At 36.3% G+C, this 16,912-nt stretch overlaps 1 protein-coding gene across 1 annotated transcript in view; it reads right to left on the bottom strand.

Moving 5' to 3' along the window:
- The window catches only part of PRDM5 (PR/SET domain 5), a 210,247-nt gene that overhangs the window by 76,026 nt on the left and 117,309 nt on the right, over positions 1-16,912 (bottom strand). The window contains 2 exon segments of the mRNA XM_086704306.1: positions 691-851; positions 5,551-5,644. Coding sequence (XP_086560432.1) covers positions 691-851; positions 5,551-5,644 — 255 coding nt within the window.

Here is a 16,912-nt window from a genome sequence, read left to right as displayed (position 1 = left end):
GTACTGTACGACCATCTGTGATCACAAACTATATCTCTCTTGAAAACTATTTTTTCCCACATTTATTAAAACACAATACAAATTTATTAAATTCATGCACAAAAGTAATTCAAGCAAAGATAGTTAAAAGATTATCTTATTCAGAAATTAAAAAAAGAGGACAATATCATTATTACTGAATATTAAAGAAACAGGAAAAGAAAATTCCTCAAGTAAGTCCTTTTGAAACAGCTATATTGAGGATAGGTACCAAAATAAAAGTCACACTGAAGCATGAGTCACTTCCTCACATTCACTCAGAGTACACGCTAAATAGCAGAACCTGGGGCGCCTGGGTGGCGCAGTCGGTTAAGCGTCCGACTTCAGCCAGGTCACAATCTCGCGGTCCGTGAGTTCGAGCCCCGCGTCAGGCTCTGGGCTGATGGCTCAGAGCCTGGAGCCTGTTTCCGATTCTGTGTCTCCCTCTCTCTCTGCCCCTCCCCCGTTCATGCTCTGTCTCTCTCTGTCCCAAAAATAAATAAACGTTGAAAAAAAAAATTAAAAAAAAAAAAAATCATGCATCCCTTATGTGTCATTTTGAGTCATATATTGATTAATTAATATTAAATTGATTATCACATGATAATGAGCATACATGCCCATATAGCTTAAATATGTAATCCATTCAACTCAGGGAAGGCTTCTACTTACTTTCTTGTGACTTCTAAGCACTGAGGGTGTAACAAATGCCTTATTACATAGCTCACATCTGTATTTCTTGTGTCTTTCATGGACCACCTGGACATGAACATTTAAAGTATCCTTCCTTTTAAAGGTAGCATCACAGTGATGGCATTTGAAAGTCCTCTCACCTTAGAAACGAAACAGTCAAATAAGAGAAACATCAGATGAGCAGGGTGTTGTTAACTGCCCCTCAGAGGTACCAGATTTAGTGTTGTTTTCTTCAAAAACTTAGCTGTATTACTAACAATTTATCATAACCAGAAAAGGTAGTTTTTTATGAAATATTTTGATTCCATATATGCTAATTCACTGTGTGACCAGTGGGAAGTCCTTTAACTTTCTTAGGTTCTCAGTCTCTTTAATTGGAAAATGTGGAGACTGAAATAGCGAATTTTCTAAAGGTACCATGAACTTTCTTTAAAGGTAGGTATTTCTAGAGCAGGGGCTCAGGTTTGAGGCAAGTAGGTTCTTGTGGTGACAAAAGGCTTCTGTCAAGCTAAAGAGATAAGGTGCCTTTGTCCCTCACTCCCACCACAACCCTTGTGGCCTTTTTAGGGGACAGGGCACAGGTCAAACAGGGTCATGGGTAGCAAGCTGGGGCGGGACGCCCCTGAGGGCACACAGAAATGGGTCAGAGCCAGCCCCCTTCTAGGACAGGAGAGGGCTACAACACCCTTTCCTTTCTCAGCACTGTCCCAGGAACCTGGACTACAGTCTCCCTAACACGGGTCCTTGGTCTGCTGTGAAACACCTGGGGAAAGGTTTCAACTCCCAGATTCTCAGACAGTTTGGGGGGCTGCCTCTCAGACAGCCAGTTGGAATGGAGCAACTCTCCTTTTCTAGAGCCCCTGGGTACCTGTGAGTGTTTTCACCTTCTTCTTATTCTGGAGCCTAGGCCGGCAGGGAATGCAACTCCAGAAACTATGTTTAGGGGCATATGGTATTTTTAAAACTTTCATATAATGCTCTCTATCCTTGTAGGTATTCATAACAAACACGTCAAACTCTAGTGGCCTACTTTAAGTACATTTTCAGTGATCTATGTGCACAATTAGAAGACAGTTTTATCTCTCAGAAAGTTACAAAATTTGAATAGCACATAGTTATACAAATAAGACAGACTAGAAGTTGAATATATTTTCCCTTTGTAGAGAACAACTGTATTAGCACAGAGTCACATATTATGTTCAACTATGAGACAAAATATACAGGTAACTTACTACATCGAAATAAGAGATTACCTCAATTTGAACTAAACTCTGATATAAAACTTCCCTCCATTATAACTAGCATAAATTTAGAAATGTGAAGATCCTATTATTTCTTCATACCAAATTTAAGGAAGGAGGGACAAAAAGAAGGAAAAGAGAAAAAAAATAAAAAGACAAATTATCCTTTTCAAACAGAATTATAGCTCTTTATGTTAAAATCTCTGATAGTCTTGTTAAAATCTAATGCTTGGTACAGTCACATCCAAACCATGCATGAATTGTGTAGATTCTTAAAGCTCTGTTTATGTTACCTTTGTGAATTTTTGTTGCTAGGTGCTATTATTGTAACCTAGTTTGTCTTTATATATCTTCTATATTAAATTTATTTAAATACTTCATTTATAACCAGTGAGAGTAAAAGAAAATATCAATTGACATAAGATTATAAATAATAGCAAATCAACTCAGGAATAAAAAGAAATTTTAAAAAAACATACCAAAAAAAACAAAACAAAGCAATCCTCCAAGATTTCTCCTTCAAAGCATATCTATTAAACTATCACATGAAACAAAATATTGATTCCAGAGTGCCTGGGTGGCTCAGTCAGTTAAGCGTCTGACTTGGGCTGAAGTCATGATCTGGTGGTTCGTGAGTTTGAGCCACACATTGGCCTTTGTGCTGACAGCTCAGAGCCTGGCACCTGCTTCAGATTCTGTGTCTTCCTCTCTGTCTCTGCCCCTCCTCCTACTTGTGTTCTCTATCTCATCTACTCTCTCAAAAAATAATAAAAAAAAATGTTAATGTAAAATTAAAAAATACATATATTGATTCCTATGCCAAAACCTCATCAAGCTATACCAAGGGAGCTCTTACCTTTCTCCTTTCACATTTTAATTCCAGATTTTTTTGTTATAAACTTATCAGAATTTTAAAAATTCTGATGAGATTTTATCTGATGTTATCAGATTTCTTTGCCTTAAAGAAATAAAGCTATGATTAAAGATAGGATTTAAACCAAGAAGGTAGCTATCAAGCTGTTTTTTGCTTTTCAGTGCGTTAGAAAATAGCAATAATTTCCAAAATAATAATTACAAGTTATTCTTTACATTTTGAGCCAGAAGGCTGATATAAGTTTCTTTAAAAAAATTTTTTTTAATGTTTATCTATTTTTGAGAGAGAGAGAGAGAGACAGCATGAGCAGGGGAGAGGCAGAGAGAGAAGGAGACACAGAATCTAAAGCAAGGACCCAGGCTCTGAGCTCTGAGCACAGAGCCCAACATGGGGCTCGAACTCACAAACTGTGAGATCATGACCTGAGCCAAAGTCGGATGCTTAACCAACTGAGCCACCCAGGTGCCCCTGCTGATATAAGTTTCTATGGTGATCTTCATGTTTTGAGTTAAACAGGTTTTAATTTTCATATTGTGCAAGATTACCTTTCATATTTTGTCCCATTTTGCCCACTTCTGGTTTTCTCCATCCTCACTGGTCTTATCTGATATTTAACTTTACCTGCAATAGCCTACTTACACAATTACAAAACTGATTTCCCAGTCTTGGTACAGCATCATAAAGCCTTTGATTAATGTGCTGATCAACATTATATTAAATACAGAATGTGCAAGCACAGTCTACACTTGCCACTTCAATCCCATGTCTCAGGTTTATGAGAACCGATCAGCTGAAATCGAAAGTAATAGATGCCTTATATTAAAAACTCCTTGCTGTTATTGAAAATTTTATTTACCCAAGGAAAAATTTCCTGAGCATAAGGATAAATTTGACCACAGAAGTGTTTTTTTTAATGTTTATTTATTTTTGAAAGAGAGAGAGAGAGAGAGAGAGAGAGAGAGAGCAGGGGAAGGGCAGAGAGAAAGGGAGACACAAAATTCAAACCAGGCTCCAGGCTCTGAGCTGTCAGCACAGAGCCCGACATGGAGCTCAAACTCACAAGCCGAGAGATCATGACCTGAGCCGAAGTCAGAGGCTTAACTGACTGAACCACCCAGGCGCCCCCCACAGAAGTCTTAATAGTATGAATGAGGTTCCCTTGTTTCAATCCCTACTTTACTTTAAATCCATTCACCTCAGGGGCGCCTGGGTGGCTCAGTCAGTGAAGCATCTGACTCTTGAATTCGGTTCAGGTCATGATCTCACATTGTCTGAGATGAAGCCCCATGTCAGGCTCTGTGCAGGGAGCCTGCTTGGGATTCTCTCTCTCTCTCTACCCCTCACCCACTCGTATGCAGTCACTCTCTCCATCAAAACAAACAAACAAACAAACAAACAAACAAACATTTAAAAACTAAAACTAAACTAAACTAAAATAAAATAAAATCCATTCACTTCACAATGATTGTTTTTCTTAGTCAAATGACAGTGAAATGGAATGAAAATATGCTACATGACAAATTTCATTCCTTAAATGCATGGCTGTCCTTAGTAAGAAAATAAAAAGTGGTGTTAACAAATTCTCCAGAACTGTAACGTAAAATGCAGAATGGCACAAGACCACAACACTCTTTTCTGTAGGAAAAGATGTATTTTATCATAATCATTACCGCTCAGTATTTTAAAAAACTTTAATATCTTTGTTATTTTGAATTTTAGATACATCTACTCAATCAGATAAAATGTCTTCCAAGATACTATCTTATCTCTAATGTTGTCATAACTGATTAATTGTTTTGCTTTCCTCAGACATATTAAAAATTTAATCAGCAGTAGTAACTTTATTTCAGAAGATGTTCTACTGATTAAACAACTCAAAAGCAATAAATACAAATATTACTTATGTTATGCCATTTTTCTTTAATTTTAGATACAGTAACATAGCAAATGTCTAGTTACTTCAATATCTGAACACAGAACCCACTTTAAAACTCAACTTAGCAATAACATTTTCTCTGAAATAAAGTGCTGTAATAAAGTGTCCTTCAGCGATGTGAGTATAAAAGGTTTAGTATTCTAAAAATAGCTCTGAGTGGAACTGCCTTACCAGTTTGCATGGTATGCATGTGTATAACTTAACCCCAAGGAAAAGCAGTGCTCCTGCTAAAAGAAGTAAGAAATCAGAGGCAGTGTAGAGAGAAGTAGGAAAAGCACGTGACTATTGGAACCCATATGCGACCTCCAGATGCATTTGTCACCGTGTTTCTCTGAGTCTCATTTTTCTCTGCTCCCCAACAATCAACAGGTTACATTAGATTTGTATTTTGGTCCTTTCCAACTTTAAAAGAGTCCATGAGCTAATAAAATCATGCCAGACATTCGCATGTTTTAAAGGGTCAGACACGTTTCCTTAATCATTATATTTGAAAGGGAACAAGAATGTCTATTTCAGAACAAATTTCAAAGATACCTTGCCGAACATAAGAAACGATTTTATATACAAACTTTATATAGTGGTAAGAAATGACACAAATAAAATGTCTCATAAAATGATTTAATGTGGAAAAATAAAGCAAGGATAAAGGAAGGAGCGCTGAAAGGCAGAATTACCAGCCTTTTAAACTACACATGGGTCCACTTCTGTGATGCCTACATTCTCAAAAGTTGTAAGGGCAAAGTTTGAGAGAATTCATTTTGTCCTCAACTGCTTGTATTTTGACTTACTGTTATGTATGAGAAGGTGTCTCTGCAAAGAAAATGGGGTCCGGAACAAAGCTTTACATTCCTCACACTGGAATGGTCTCTCTTCAGAATGGGTCTGCACATGAAAGAAACTGTGAGTTAGGAGGATCTAGAATCATCTAGTCATGACAATAACTGTGAGCCTATATCCATGGTATGAAAGAGGAAAGGGTAGGTAGACAATATCTTGTTTCTTCTGGTGATGTTCTTTCAACATAAAATTGTAAACACAAATTTGCTACATGCATGGTAAAAAAACAACTGTATATTTAAATTCTCACATTAATTATCAATTTGATAAATAATAAGGGAAATTGGGGCACCTGGGTGACTCAGTCAGTCAAGGTCTGACGCGGTTTTGGCTCAGATCATGACCCCAGAATCATGGGATTGAGTCCTCATTTGGCTGTGCTCTGCGCATGGAGCCTGCTTGGGATTCTCTCTCTTTCTCTCTCTCTCTCTCCCTCCCTCTGTCCCTCTCCCCTTGCTTGCAGGGAAATTTCATCCATCATTTATTTTGTGCCCAGTCTATGCTATGCACTTCATGTTGCTATGGGACAGTCCTACTTTACACACTGGGGATACAGCAGTAAAAACAAAAGATGAAGTCCCTGCTATCATGGAGCTCTTACACTAGCTGGGAGAGGACAATTAACAAATGATAAAATATGAAATACATATTATAGAGAGAAAGAAAGAGAGAAAGAAAGAAAGAAAGAAAGAAAGAAAGAAAGAAAGAAAGAAAAGAAAGAAAGAGGACAGCAAAAGTTTCAAAGAATGGGGTAGCAATTTTGAACAGTGGTCAAAGAAATTACAGCCAAGAAGGCGACTTGAGAGAAGACCTAATGGAAGTGAGGGAGCAAGAGCAAGCCTCCCTCTGAGTGATCTGGGCAGAAAACACCATGGAGGCCAGTGTGGTTGGAACAGGTGGAAAAGGCATGGAAAGGGAGATGGGGTCAGAAAAAATGGGGAAATAATGGGAAAGAGAAGCAAATCATGTTGGGCCTGGTTGGCCACTGCAGGAGTTTTGTCTTTTACTGAGAGAGAGAAAAAAAATCTCAAATGAGTTTTGAGCAGATGAGTGGCATGATTCACCTGACATTTAATAGGATGCTAAGGTGGCTGTGTCGAGAAGGGGATATATAGGAGGACAAGGAAAAGCAGAGAAACCAGAGAAGAAAGAGCAATCAACCAAGCAAGAAATAATTAAGACCTATGTCATGGTGGTAGCCACCAATGTAAAGAGAAGCAGTAGGCTTCTGGATGTATTATAAAAGTTAACAGGTTTTGTGGAGAGACTTGGATTGGAAGCATGAGACACAGAAAAGAAGAATCAAATGTGCCTCCAAGATTGTGACCAAAGCAATGGTAGGATGAATCAGCCATTTACTAATATGTGAGACGGCAAGCCAAGAAACAAGTTTGGGTTAAAGATAAGAGGTTCAGTTTGGGGTAAGTTCAAAGGACTATTAAAAGATGTCTAGTAGATAGTGGAATATTTCAAGTCTGGATTATAGTGTATAAAATTTGGGGATGTCAGGTTATATAGTGTTAATATTTAAAGCCTCATGAATACAATGAGAGAATAAAAATTTTAAAAAAACATCATCTGTAGTATATCAGATTGGCAAAGGTGAAGAAAATGGATATTACTCATTGTTGACTAAAAGGTAAGAACAAGCGCCCTCATGTCTTGTAACTGGAAATATCAATTTTCTGAGTGGCAATGTGGCGCTATTTACCAAAACGGCAAATGCACGTACTCTGACTAACCAACTGCCTTTCCAGAAATATATGACAAATTTTTACATAAACAAAAACTTTTTAAAAAGCCTCCTAAATGGCCACTGACATTCGGTCAACTAATTCTGTGTGGCTATTATATGTTTATTTTGATATGGAAACCCCCACTAACATATTTTGATGTCAAAAGCACAATGCAAAACATTATACGTAGAATATCATACATTGTGAATACACGCACACGTAGAATGGGGGTAGAAAATGTCCTACAAAATACTGAGGAGGGTTCTCATAGTAGAGAGTGGTATTTGACAGAGTTTTCGTTGTCTTCTTTATACCTTTCTTTGATATTTTAATTTTCTACAAAGAGTAAATAATATTGTTACAAAAAGACTCCTTTGTTTTTAGAGCATACATATTGGAACAAAGGGTTGCTTTACTCTTCCAAAAATATGGCATTCCACCCTAAGCAATTCTCTCTCTTTTTCTAAATCTAGGACAAAACAACATGTGTGTGGACAGGATTTAGTGACTTGATTATGAAATAATGGGACAGCATAATGCCTTATACCTGTATTAACCAAACCAAAGCCACAACATCTAAATATGGCCTGAAGCCGAGAGCTATTTTAAGCAGTAAGCTGTTAGTGCATAGCCAGGTGAACAAATATTTCTGTCAAAAAGATATCGATACCACCAGCTGAGTTGTTACGGCATGACTTGTCAAAGTCTCAGCAGAGAACCCATGCATTCAAACTCATTTAAGTAAGGCGGCAGTGAAATGCTTGCCTGTTGTGAATAGACAACCTCTGTCTCCAAGACATAAAATACTTTACAAGTACTAAATAAAATCAAGCTTCTTAAACGGTGTCTTGTCCTTCAATTTTTCATCTCTAAAGGGTGTCAAACTTTTCACTGACTTATTAATTGTATTATCTTTCAGCTGTAGAATATTCCCCCACTTAAATGCCAAGTCACCGATGACACCAGTATCTGCTGATACAATAAATGAACTAGTCCATGAACTAGTATTACAAAATACACTTTTATGCACCAAGTCTGATTATTGTTACAGATGGAGAAAATACGTTAAGAAAATGCATTGCACTATTTATAGCGCCTAATGTCTCAAAAATGCTTCAGGTTTTTAACATAATTTTTATACAATAATCACCAAATTAGCACATTTCTAGCTACTGAAATGAAAAATTAATTTCATGAGAACAGAATAAAATTTTCATCGGGTCCATTCACAATTAAAAATCGTAACTGACTATCACCAATATATATTGCTTTGTAGTAATGGTATTATTGGAAATGGTATTTCTTCTTTGGGTCATGTGCAAAGCAACAAAATGATCATAAAATTCAGAGGAAATAACTAGAGATAAAATAAATTTGGAGAAAATATTCCTGAGATATATGTGTTGGAACTATTCTTTTTTCTAAAAAAAAGGGTTTTGTTATTGAAGTCTCAAGTCTGCATATCATAAGCATATTACTATCCCACTGGGCCATATAATAAACCTAAAGCTGCATAAAATGTGTGTCATCTGGCTGTTTACAAGGTCTGTGGATTAAATTTTTACTGTCAGCTTTATAACTGGATTCCTTAAAGGGCCTCCTCCTCACAAAAATGAATGGAAACTAGAGAGATATCAAAGAAATTGGCTCAGCACAGGAAAAAGTAGCTCATTTCACACAGATAAGTTAAGATTATAAAATTGAGGTTATGTTCTTACAGAAGTATAGCCTTTTGTGGCTAAGCCCAACCTTTTCACTGCTTGAACGCCACAATTCCATTAGTACAAAGCCATAACCTCATGGCTACCCCATGGAGCCAACCACCGATGCCTTATGTTTATACCCTGATCAGGGCAAAGGGAATTTGTTCAAAGAGGGAATAATCATAGACTTGCAGAAGTCCTCCCTGGAGGGCAGCAATTCAGACTCACTCTCAGGGAGTTCTCCCCCCTACAGTACTGCTAAAACATGGTATCTCATATTTCTATCCAAGGATGCTTCTAACAAATACTGCTTCAAACATATGACCCTTCAGCCTAGCTGATGTGACCATTAATTTAAAAGTTCTGCCTCTACAATGTCCACCATTTATTACATCTAGCCTATAGCCATACACAACAAATTTACTCTCCCTTCCACAACAAAGCCCTTTGAATATATGGAAACAGCAACCATGTCCCCTCACAAACTGTCAAGATAACAGACATTTGTAGTTTCACTCATGAAAATATGGCTTTCAGACACATCACAAGAATTGTAAAGCAGAATTTTCTGAATAAAAATAGGCATCCTAATTTTTATTAGGATGGAACAACTCATAGCAACTATACCAGCTTCTCTACTGAATAACTTGTTTGCTGTGCAAGATGGCTAAATAAATTGGTAATTCTGCATTGAACTTTATGGGCCATCTAAAAATAAACAAGTGCAGATACCTAAACTACAAATGGACAAATAAACAATAATGGACCAATTCTAATCCTACAAAAAATTACGTTCTCTAAAAATTAATACCAGTTGTTGAATAAGAAATAGTTTTCTTAAAATATAAGTCCCTAGAAATTAACAGATTATAGGATAATAACGATAATAGGATAAAAACTAATAGGTAATAAGAAAATAATGGGATTCAAAATATTTGGCTAGACAAGATAGATAGATAGATAGATACACAGACAGAAAAATGTTTGCGTGTGTGTGTGTGTGTGTGTGTGTGTGCGTGCTGTGTATGAGTTTAAGCCACCATCCAATTATCTAAGTGTCAACATCACCAGAGGACATATTCTCATGAAACATCATAAAAACTTTATTTTTCAACATAATACAGATGCAAACTAAACTCAAAAGATCAGAGTTTGGGGTCAGTTTCTAATTTTAAATATAAAACATCCAAGATGGGATATTAGGTTCAAAACCTATTTTCTGCTGAAAAGACTACACTTTATCATAGTTTAATTATAATATATAGTTCTCATTTGCAAATTTTTAGTTTTCATTGATTCAGGTTTACGGAATTTGCTGGTATAATACAAATTGTTCACTTGTTTTGTTTTTCAGATTCTGCATGTAAGTGAAATCATATGGTATTTGTCTTTCTGCCTGACTTCTTTCCCTTAGCATTATACCTTCTAGGTCCATCCATGTTGTTGCAAATGGAAAGATCTTATTCTTTTTTATAGAGTAATATTCCATTGTATGTATATACCTCATCTTCTTTACCTATTCATCTATCAGTGGACACTTGGATTGCTTCCTTACCTTGGGCTATTGTAAATAATCTGTAATAAACAGAAGGACACATACATCTTTTCAAATTAGTGCTTTTGTATTCTTCAGGTAAATAGTAGTAGAATTACTGAATCATATGATATTTCCATTTTTAATTTTTGAAAACCTCCATACTGTTTTCCACAGTGGTTGCACCACTTTACATTCCCACCAACAGTGCACAAGGGTTCCCTTTTCTCCACATCCTCACCAACACTTGTTATTTCTTACCTTTTTGATATTAGCCATTCTGATAGGTATAAAGTGGTATTTCATTGTGGTTTTGATTTGTGGTACAAATTGTTCTATGAGAAGAGTATCTATTTTTCAAAAATATAACTTTCTTTTTTCATTTAGTTTAGCTTCCAAATTTGTATTACCCATCCACTAAGATTATTGACATCATTCAAAATTCATTACCCTCTGCATTGAAGGTTCATATAGGCATACTTCTTGCTCTCTGTATACTCTGCTCTAAAAGTCACAGAGTTTACTTTTCAAAGTTTTTGTCTTCTTTTGCTGTAACAAGCTATCACCACATCTTCCAGCTATCGTTAACCTGTTTTGTTTTGTTTTTTTGTTTTGTTTTGTTTTGTTTTGTTTTGTTGGTAACTCCTCCTTCACTTAATCTTCTAATATGTCCTTTGGGTTGGGAAATAAGTCAATGGAACTTGGTAGGATTTCAGGCAGAGTAAAAGTGAAAATTATAAAGAAAGGATATCCATGCTATGACTAAATAACAGCTTTTAAAACATGAAATTTAGCAGTAGTAGAGAATTAATGTGTAATTATACAGGAAAATGAGCTATGTTTTTGTTTGCTGTTCTTTCTACCAAGGAGGGGAAGAATAAAACATTCTGCTCCAAATCATCCACAAAAACAAATGTATATACGAAGACTTTCTGTGAAGAGGAGCTGTTTTTTAATATATGATATTGATCTCCAAGAAGATGAAAGGGAAGCAGTGTAAAGAAATCTGCTTGGTAACATTAATCTTCCCAAAACACCATGTAAAAGAATTATGTAAAAGAAAAACTAAAATGAGCTTTTGTTCAATAGATATTAAAGCACACTATAAAGTACAATTATTAAAGTACTACGATACTGCAAGACAACAGACATTAAATGGAAAAGAGTGACATGCAAACATAGTTTTACATGGAGGCATTCAACAGTATGATTGATAGGAGTGATCATAAATCAGGATCTCACTGCATACCTCAAAACAAATTCTTCATTGATTAAAGTACTAACAAGAAGAAGTTAATATAACTTTTACAGGCATTGATAAATGTTTGCACAGTGTTGGAATAACAAAGTTTTCTAAGTAAGTCCTAAAACTCAGAAGCTGTGTATACTCAGAAGCCATAAAACTCATAATCTGTGTCATACTTCAAAACATAAAAAAGCAAAACTTCTTTATTCAAAAGATGCAAGTTGATATATGGGGACAAATAGTAGAAAGACAACTAGTGAAGGATTAGTGTCTGTAATATCTACAGAGTTCCCAGAAACCAATGAGAACACAGCCAAACAGTCCAATAGAAAAGTGGATAAAGAGTACGTACAAGCATCTCTCAAAAGTACTGTAAATGGGACACAAGCTTATAAAAAGAACACAATTTCACTAACCATTGCTTAAATGCAATGAAATATCACTCTTCAAGTCTCAGACTGAAAAAAAAAAAAAAAAAAGACTGACGAAATCAAATGTTGATGGTACAGACAAAAGGACACTTGAATCACTGCTAGGTGAAAGTAGAGCTTTTTCTGAAGGCAGTTGGGCAAGAGCAATCAAAACTTAAAGAAAACTTACTATTTGAGCCATAAATTTCATAATTAAGATCTATTTTAGACAATACTATTGGCATAATCATACAGTTTAATGTAAAAGGATGTTAACTGAAGTATTCTTCAAAACAGGAATGGTTACAAAAAATGAGCAGGTGTATATGAACACATGTGAAAAACTCTCCAAGTCATAAAGTTAGACCAAAGAAGTAAGTTCCAGAATGACATCTTATGTCATAAAACCATTTACATTTAAATATACTTATCTCCCAGATGGGCAGCTAAAACCTTGTGCTTTTCTCCAAGCTTCACCCAAAAGAACATCTTACAGAAAATCATCAGTGGGAAATGTGGAAGTTGCTAAAGATTTGATTAGGGAGATGAAGGAGATGGCTGGTATGCACTTCACCTGAAAAATTCCCATCTGACCTAACACATGGGAATCTCTTCCCCAGCCAATGGTCACCTTTCCCAGTTCCTAAGCCCCATCTTTCCAATTCTGCCACCCAAACACAAACAACTCTCACCTTCTCATTTCTAATCTTCCATACTCCAACCCATAATAGTATGTCAAAGGCATTATACTGAGAATAAAATTGTATTTTACTCAGTGTAAAAAATATCCTCCAATTATTAGGATCACTAGCCTTTGAATATAGTAGAAGATGTGGTCATAATTAACAAATAAGTTGTACAAATAATGTGTGCAGTCTTTAACATACTTGAGAAAGCCCTAAAAAGTATCCACTGGGGAGAGAACTAGAATTGTGGGGGACTGGAGAAGGTAGGTGATGTCAAGGATTATAACCTAAATTGCGTAACTGATTACCCATGCATCCATGTATGACTTTAAGGTTTTATTTTCTTAAGATATCTACTACACAAAAGGAGCAGAAAATTTTTTTAATTTTTTAATGTTTATTCATTTTTGAAAGAGAGAGAGCACAAGCAGCAGTGGAGTGGAGAGAGAGGGGAACACAGAATCTGAAGCAGGCTCCAGGCTCTGAGTTGCCAGCACAGAGCCGGACGCGGGGCTCGAACTCACGAACCGCGAGATTATGACCTGAGCCACCCAGGCGCCCCAAAAGGGCAAACATTTTTAATCAAATTAAAAAACGGGCACTTGAGTGGCTCAGTCAGTTAAGTGTCTGACTCTGGATTTCGGGTCAGGTCATGATCTCACGGTTCATGGGATCAAGCCCTGCATTAGGATCTGTACTGGGAGCAGCACAGAGCCTGCGTGGAATTCTTTCTCTCTTTTCTCTGCACCCCGCCTCCCCGCTTGCTCATGTACTCTCTCTCTGTCTGTCTCTCTCTCAAAATAAATAAACATTTAAAAAATGTCACCTTCCTCTCTTTCAATATTTCCTACTTTGTGGTTTTAAGAGAGTCAGGGATATGCACTTTATTGGGCAGGTCAAGGGAAGGAAGTTCAAATCCCTGGACTGGGTTGGGCTGGGCTGGTCAAGAGCAGAGCAGGGAGCAAAGCTGATATCCCAGGGTGAGCTCAGGAAATAAGCATGAGTCTGAAGCTTTAAGGCAGAGACAAGAGTCAGAGGCCAGAGGTTTGGGAGGCAAGGCCCTGTGGCCAAAGGAGCAGGGGTGAAGGAAGCTCTAAAGGGCAATCTTTAGCTGATGGCTCCTATGTTCACATCTGGGGATGGGGAAGGCAGAGGGAGTAGAATAAAGCTGGGAGGGAGGTTTTTCTATTAAAGTCTGAGCATAAAGGGGGAAATCACTGATTTGGTAATAAATGAACTCCAAGTCAATCATTTACTTCAGAGCCAGAGAAGGGTTCAGAATGACAACAGTTCAAACTAAGGGTTTAAAGAGTACTTAGGTAGCTCAGACTGGGTAAACTCAGTTAGTACAGAATGAATATAATAAAGATTTCTCAGTGTGTTACTAGACCGCTAATACCCTCATAAGTCAAGAAAGGAAGAATGTTCAGAAAAGCAACCCTGCAAATGTGGCAAAATGTACTGCAAATATACATTTTTTAAAAAACCACTTCTCATATTACAACTACGATTTAAGCACATTAAATCTTCTACATTTGGGATAATCTCTTCATGGATTTTATTTATTCAGAAAACATGTGCCACATTCAAAGAACAATGTGTTCAATAAGTGCTATGAGTACAGCATCTATCTTCAAACCGTAAACTGTAATATGGAAAATCAAGTGGTTTTGTTAGAGATTATATAGTGTCAGAGCACCTGGGAGGCTCAGTCGGTTGAGTAACTCTGCCTCAAGTCATGATCTTGCGGTTTGTGAGTTCCAGCCCCACACTGGGCTCACTGCTATGAGACTTGTCAGTACAGAGCCCGCTTCGGATCCTCTGTCTCCCTCTCAGTGCCCCTTCCCCTCTTGCTTAAAATAAATAAATATTACAAAAAGAAATTATATAGTGACATCTCATCATCAACTTCAGAAAAATAATTTAAATAGGATATGTGATTTGCCATTAGCTGAATAAGCTTCAGACAAACCTCTATCTCTTGTTTCCCTCTGTCAGGTTCAATTCCTGCATGCGTCTCATTGTGCTCATCTCATCATTGTGAATGTGCTTCTAGAACACAAAAATAGGTAATTTTGTACAACACAGCACCGTAAATGAACCACCCACTACTTCACCTACAGCACACCTGAAGAAGAGAAACCTGGTACAAAGTTGAAGGAAAAAGCAACTGTGATTAAATTATGGAGTGATTTGTTCAGTCTATAATGTGACACACTTCTTAGAGATTTTCAGAGATTTTTTTATTATATATAATATATATAATATGTAATAAAAAATCTCTGAAAATACATAATATATTACATATAGCAATATACAGCAATATAATATATATATATATAATATAATATATATATTATATATATGGTGTAAAACTTACACCATATATAGTTTTAGAATATAATTCATGATCTATTTAGGAAGAGATTTATTCTTTCCTTTAAAACAGCTTTAATAAAATTTTAAATGAGCAAAGTCTGGTCTGCAATATCTGTCAAACAGACCACGGCCAAAAAAATACTTTTTCTACTGAAACTCAACACACATACACATATGCACAAATACATATGTATCATTTCATTAAATGGCCCTTACCCTTATATTTTCAATCATATTTTTAATGGCTATTCTTGACCCAATAAATTGATCTTAAGATATACAAACTGGTCACGGCCCAGAGTTTGGAAATCCCTGGATGAGATATTAGTATAGGCGGCCTCGTGGAATTATCCCAAGAGACAGTAGGACCAGAGTTGTTCATAGGCTCAAAAGTTCATCTCTGAAAGGATATAGAAAGGGTCAGTGTGGGGGCTAGAGTTCTTCATAGGCTTGAAAGTTCATCTCTGGAAAGATATGCAAAGGGTCAGGAAAAGGTCTTTTATTTGACTAGACATACCTCTGTCCCCAGAAGCTTGTTTACAACTTCATCAGGACAAAACCTCCCTGTATTCATTTCCATCATCAAGCACATAGTGTCAGCTTCCTGATCCAGGTGACTGAGTCCATCTAGACGTCCTGCCTACAGCAGGAGGAGGGAAGCCCTATATACCTTATCTTGGTTTTGCTCCGCAATAAATTTGATAAGGAACAAAATGGAGGGTGAAGACTAACTGACTAGCTTCTGCCACCTCTAGTTCTGAAATGTCTGTGCAGTTGTTATTTAGAGATATAGTTAGATCCAAATAAACAATAATTAAGTAGATTCAAAAAATTCAACTAGTAATCACGCCAAATAATTGTCAGAATGGATTAGCGACAGGAATAACCAATTTTGACCTACTGAGACTATATAATTGGCAAAATGATAAAAACAACTAATTAAGTTTTAGAAATAGAAATCACCCCTTCACAGTTTGTCATTGCCATAATCACACTGAAAGATAATATTTCCTTTTCAAGCAAATCCAAACGATAAGAGAAGAATTGACCCCAAATGAATGAAGTCAGTATAATAAAAATGAATAAGTTACATAACCAAAGAAACCAAAAAATAATTTATTTAAAATAATAATCCTTGGTCATGCTATAGGATGAAGATCAGTTTGACTCAAATGTTTTTTTTTTTTTTCTAATTTCCTTGCATATCCTTATTTTTCAGTTTCTTAACTGGCTATTAATGAATAATGATGGAAGAAAAAGTTTATTGCTTTTTCACATAACTCTTGGAGAATATTTCAGACTTTTTCACTTAACCATAACAAATGCTAGGATCTAACAGTAAGAAGCACATATAGCAGAAGGATTGAATGTGCTTTCCACTTTAGAAATTACAGACATCATTGTTTCTATCCTACCCAAGACAACATTATTACTTTAATATGATTTATGGCTGACTGTATGAGATGGTGCAAAGATCCTGTGCTAAATTCCCATATGGCATATAACATAAGCCAAACTGAAAAACTCGTAAATGTGGGTAGATCAGTTTCATCAAAGAATGGAGCAAGACAGTTCCAGAAACTGAGCAGGAAACTAGCCAGATAATTTTTTATAGTCAT

This window comes from Puma concolor, chromosome B1, assembly GCF_028749965.1.
Source record: "Puma concolor isolate L17-30 chromosome B1, mPumCon1.1.hap2, whole genome shotgun sequence".
Classification (NCBI taxonomy): Eukaryota; Metazoa; Chordata; class Mammalia; order Carnivora; family Felidae; genus Puma; species Puma concolor.
The sequence above is the reverse complement of the archived record's forward strand: the minus strand, read 5'-3'. Positions and strand labels throughout refer to the sequence as shown.